The following is a 6,000-nucleotide window of genomic DNA, read 5'->3' on the forward strand; positions in this document are numbered from 1 at the left end:
TTATTCTTTCTTGACCTCGTGTAAAAACACGTAGATTTTCTCCACCTCCTCCATTATTTGAGGTTTCTTTTTTCATTAATTTTTGCACTATTTCTAATATTTCAAAATCACAATTTGAACTTTTTCTTATAAAAAGGTAATTTATATTTTAAAAAGATGTTGGGCCTTGGCCAATCGTGCTTTGCATATCGCCTGGTGGCCACCCCTATCGCCGATGTTAGAATTGAACGCCACCCCATCTCCACCATCAACTCCACGGCACTGTCGCCAAACTCGTCCAATATGAATACTAATAATCACCATGCCCCAATTCTAATCACCTCCATTAAGAAGCAAGAATCACAATCTTGAGCCAAAAAAACAAAAGGAGGCTCTCGATGCAAACATTGAAGAGGGAATGGCCATGCCACAAAACACAAATTCTAGCTAAGAACTCCAGACCCAAAAGTCACTGTTTCGGTTTCTTAAGGTTTAAGTTCTCTAGGGTCTAAAGGCTGAAGCATTACGATGTTATTTGGCAACTGTACTTAAAGTTCTTACCTTTAAGGTCTAAGTCTACACAATGATATGACTTTAGTACGAAAAAATTTCGTTCATAACTTTTGTCATCCACAACACCAACCCCCTCCGTGAAGTCATCTCATTGTCCAACGCACGATAGGAGTCCCAGTCTCTCCATAATGAATCCATAACTTCACTACTCTGTAGAACGAAATCATCACTTCACATCTTTTATTTCACCGATCAAACTCATCCAAAGCAAAAGAAAAATTTCGAGAGGCTGCAAACAATGGGTGACGACCGGGCTCTTGTCCACAGTGAACCCCAACCAGAACCCCTGTTGGTTGCCCACGCGCCGCCACTTGCCGCCTCCTACAACAACCGGATCCGCCCCCTGCTTGATGCAATCGACAGGCTCCGAAACCTCATGGTCATGCAGGAGGGCATCCATCTCCCCACCATCGTTGTTGTCGGCGACCAGTCCTCCGGCAAGTCGAGCGTCCTCGAGTCCCTCGCCGGCATCAACCTGCCGCGGGGGCAGGGCATTTGCACGCGCGTCCCTCTCATCATGCGACTCCAAGACAACCCTCACGCTGATCGCCCCGAGCTCTACCTCGAGTTCAATGGCAAAGTCGTCCACACGGACGAGGACAACATTTCTGAGGCCATTAATGATGCCACCAACGAGATTGCGGGCCATGGGAAGGGCATATCGAGCGCTCCACTGACTCTGGTCGTGAAGAAAGACGGCGTCCCGGACTTGACCATGGTGGACTTGCCTGGAATCACTAGAGTGCCCGTGCACGGCCAACCCGAGAACATCTACGAGCAGATCTCGGAGATGATCATGGATTACATAAGGCCTGAGGAGAGCATCATCCTCAATGTCTTGTCCGCGACTGTCGACTTCTCCACTTGCGAGTCCATAAGGATGTCGCAGGTAAGTATACTCTAGACACGCTTGGCTCCCATATCAACTGAATACTCGAATGATGAAATTAACTCTAGGAGATGAGTCTATACAATAATTCGTCTTTATGTCGCAGATGGTGGACAGGACCGGGAGGAGGACTCTGGCTGTCGTCACAAAGGCTGATAAGGCTCCGGAGGGCCTGCTCGAGAAGTTGACGGCCGATGATGTCAATATAGGGCTCGGTTATGTGTGTGTGAGGAACAGGATTGGTGACGAGACGTACGAAGAAGCGAGGCTGGAAGAGGCGAAGCTGTTCGACACGCATCCTCTGCTGTGGAAGATTGATAAGTCCATCGTTAGTGTGCCTGTCTTGGCACAAAAGCTGACGCAGATTCAAGCCACCATCATGGCCAAGTGTTTGCCCGAGATCGTCAAGAAGATCAATGACAAGCTGAGTGCAAATGTCGCCGAGCTTAAGAGGATGCCCAAGAATTTGTCCTCGGTCGCGGAGGCCATGACGTCCTTCATGCATATCATGGGGTCGGCGAAGGAGTCGCTGAGGAAAGTCTTGCTGAGAGGCGAGTTCGAGGAGTACCCAGAAGAGAAGAACATGCATTGCACGGCCAGGCTAGTGGAGATGCTGAACCAATACTCTGAAGAGCTCCAAAACTGTGCCGAGAATGACCCGAGGACGAACTTCCTTTTGGAGGAATTGGAGGTCTTGGAAGAGGCCAAAGGGATCGGGCTCCCTAACTTCCTCCCTCGTACCGCCTTTCTCACCCTTTTGCAGCGGAAGGTGAAGGGGATATCGAGCAAGCCAACGAGTTTTGTGGCTCTTGTTTGGGACTACATTGAGGGAGTTGTGATTCGGGTGTTGATGCGACACTCAGAGAATTATCCTCAGCTTCAGTCGTCGACGAGAAGAGCAGCGTCCAATCTGATCAACAAGATGAAGGAGAAGGCGATGGATAGGATGATGGAAAGTGTTGACATGGAGAAGCTCGCTGACTACACTTGCAACCCTGAGTACATGTTGGAGTGGAACAAGTTGATGTCCCAGCAGAACATGTTCATGGATGCGATCGACCACGTGTCGAAGCCTAGCAACATTGTCCTCCAGGGAATCGGGGAGGTCGACGTGGGCAACCTGAGGCTTCGCAAGCAGCAGATTCAGGAGGCGTTCGATCTGAAGATGAGGATTACTGCGTACTGGAAGATTGTGCTGCGGAGGTTGGTTGACTCGATGGCGCTGCATCTGCTGTTTAGTGTGCAGAATTTGGTTAACAACGAGATGGAGACGGAGATTGTGGGCGAGCTGATCGGGCCCAATGGCAGCGGCGGCATTGAGAGGATGCTGGAGGAAGCGCCATCGGTGGCGGCGAAGCGCGATAGGCTGAGCAGGAGCATCAAGCTGTTGAGGGAGTCTGCGGCGGTGGTGGCCAAGATCATGGACCGGATCACTACTGTAAGAATTGGTCAAAAGGAGGGGACAACAACATTAAATGGAGAGAGACAGAAAGGAAGAGAGAGAGAGAGAGAGAAAGAGAGAGAGGTGGTCTTGCTCAATAAATGAAGAGACAACAACATTAAATGGAGGAAGAGAGAGAGAGAGAGAGAGAGAGAATAAAAGAAAAGAGAGAGAGGGATGCTCGGCAGAGAGCACGCCGAGAAGAGAGAAAATAGAGAGAGGGAAAGGCAGAAAAGAAGAAGAAGAAAGCCAGAAAGGGAAGGGGTATACGAGAGGGAAAGGCAGAAAAGAAGAAGAAGAAAGCCAGAAAGGGGAGGGGTATACGAAACGGACACCTCCTCAAGTCAATTCAACTTCGAATTGCAACGTACTTTAAGGATTTATGCTCCTTGTTCATTTAATCGGAATCGTTTTTAAATTTTAGCTCAAATTCGGAATTGCGAGGTCTAATTTAGGAATTGTTAAGTTGAGATATTTGGGAATTTTGATAGTTTAGAATGTTATGGAGCCATAGGATTTTATAAAATTCGATTTAGACTTATGATTTGCTCAAAACAAATTTTCGAAATTTAGCACGCATAATGAACAGTGCGCGACCAGCAACTTTGGGGCGGAATTCCAGATTTTGGGTTGGCAAAGCTATAGGTTTTGTATTAAATCGAAAGGGCTTTCTTTGGACGATAAGCTCGTGTGAAACGGAGTTCAGTGCAGAGATGTTGAGACTATAGGAAAGGAAGAAGAAAGAACAAGTCTTCTATACGTATCAAATATTGGTTAATGTTCTGTAATTGATTCTGTTCTTGAGCTAAGAGAAAAACAAAGTAGTTAACATTATGTTAGTTCAGTTGTATAAATTTGTTTCTTCTGTTAATTCAGTTGTATAGTTGTACTTTCTAGTGTATGAGCTGAGCGTGATATAAAGTAGTAAGATACAAAGAGAGATGGTGTGCTCTCAGATGAAATTTTGTATGAAGTTCTGAGTTCTTCAATCGTGAATTTCCTTCCTTCTTCCTCGAGTTCTTCACATGGTATCAGAGCTTTTCTCTGAGAGCAAAGCTGTGAATCTCAATCTTTTCACTCGAAGAACACAGCAATGGCGGTAATAATACCAAGATATCCTTTTCCTATCCACGTAAACATTGCTAACTTCGTTACGATCAAACTTGCAGAGGATAATTTTCTTTTCTGGCAAACTCAGTTTCTCAGATTTCTCCGGAGTCGAGAGCTATTTGGTTTCGTCAGTGGAGAAATTCCACCACCACAGAAGCTACAACTCGATATTAAAGGGAATGAGACTGGAGCTGTGAATCCTGATTACAATGATTGGGTGAAAACTGATCAACTGGTATCATCCTGGATTAGTGGTGCAGTTTCTGAGCATATATTAGGGTTGATCATTGGCCTGGAAACATCTTCTGAGGTATGGCAAACATTACTGAATCGTTTTACACAGAAATCAGTAGCTAGAGAGTTTGAACTGAGGGGAAAACTTCAAGCATGTCATAAGCGAAATAGAAAGCTTTCTGATTATCTTAGAGAATATAAACTGATTTGCGATAAGTTAGATGCAATTGGGAAGCCTGTTGATGAGATAACCAAAGTCTTTGGTGTCTTGGAGGGCTTAGGCTCAGAGTATGAGAATTTTCGAACAACTGTATACCGTTTGAAACCTCAACCTGACTATGATAAGGTGATATCACAACTAGAAAGATTTGAAACGAGACTGCAAAACTATTCTTCCAGTCAGTATAATCCTAACATGGCCTATTATGGAGAAAGAAGTCTAGAAATAGAATCGAAGGTGATACTTGACAGAGAATTGTATCAACAGAATTTTGCGTTTATAGGCCAGAAAGGGAACAATCGTGGGGGACGTATCTATGGTAGAGGTCGTCCATTTGACAATTGAGTTCGTAGTTATGGATATCAAGGAAGAAGCCAGAATTATAGACCATCTAATCTGAGCCAAGTTCAGGAGGTTCAATCTTTTAGTCCACGGAATAATTTCTCTGGCTCAAATCATGGCTTTCGACCTTATGCTAGTTCATCACAGCGGTATCAAGATACTAAATCCTATCCATCTCCCAACTTAGCAGTTCACAGGAACTTGCAGGATGAAAAAGCCACAAATGGAGTTCGAGTAACTTGCCAAATCTGCAAACGTCTAGGGCATGATGCTCTTCGATGCCGGTATAGATTTGATAACTCGTATCAAGTTACATCTATTCCACAAGCTTTAACAGCAATGCATCTTGAGGATTCTACAGGCAGTGAATGGTATCCTGACACAGGAGCCACAGCTCACATCACAGCCAATACGGGTACAATTCATAACTCCTCCAAGTACATTGGAACTGATTCTGTAATGATAGGAAATGAATCATGTCTTCCTATTACTCATACTGGTGATGCATTGTTACTTACTGCAATTGATGCATTACCTCTCAATGATGTGTTGGTAGTACCTGAAATCAAGAAAAATCTTCTTTCAGTTTCAAAACTAACTGATGACTTTCCCTGCTCCTTTGTGTTTGATAAATATGGTGTCTATGTTAAGGACAATCGAACCAACTCCACAGTGCAGCTCGGGCTAAAAATTGGGGGACTTTATCGAGTGGATCAGATGGCAACAAAAGCTCTGTTTACACAACGACATAAAGCTGTTGGAGAGGACATATGGCATCAACGACTTGCTCATACTAACACAAAGACCTTGAAGTATCTTCAACAACAGCAGTGGATCAGCTATAATACGAAAGCTTCCTCTGTATGTGGCAGTTGTCAACTTGTCAAGAGTACAAATTTACCTTTTTCTTTATCTCATTCTGTAACTGAATTTCCTTCCTTCTTCCTCAAGTCCTTCACAAGAGAGTTATAGCGCGAGGAAATTTGTCGCGCGAGAAGCCTTTTATCGTACGGACGGTCATTAGTTTAAATAGTGAGCGTTTTGACTATGTAATAGCGTAGTTTAATCGGGTAATTAGTTTAAGTAGAATTTTAGTTGGTTTTGACGTTGATTCTCGTTTAATTGATATGATTACGACATTGTTGGTGTGTATAGCTACATTGTTTTATCGTAGGCATTTTCCAAGTGAGTGTTGATATCTCTTTTATGAGT

At 44.3% G+C, this 6,000-nt stretch overlaps 1 protein-coding gene across 1 annotated transcript; it reads left to right on the forward strand.

Annotated features, from left to right (window-relative positions):
* The first annotated feature begins 633 nt into the window (after positions 1-633).
* Positions 634-3,263, forward strand: LOC115694424 (dynamin-related protein 4C-like). The gene is made up of 2 exons (XM_030621554.2): positions 634-1,441; positions 1,548-3,263. The coding sequence occupies exons 1-2, from the start codon at positions 791-793 to the stop codon at positions 2,985-2,987; spliced, it is 2,091 nt and encodes a 696-aa protein (XP_030477414.2). The 5' UTR covers positions 634-790; the 3' UTR covers positions 2,988-3,263.
* Positions 3,264-6,000: the final 2,737 nt, after the last annotated feature.

This window comes from Syzygium oleosum, unplaced genomic scaffold (genome assembly GCF_021117445.2).
Source record: "Syzygium oleosum isolate NSW1041296 unplaced genomic scaffold, Sole_v2.1 Sole_v2.30, whole genome shotgun sequence".
In the NCBI taxonomy this organism is placed as follows: Eukaryota; Viridiplantae; Streptophyta; class Magnoliopsida; order Myrtales; family Myrtaceae; genus Syzygium; species Syzygium oleosum.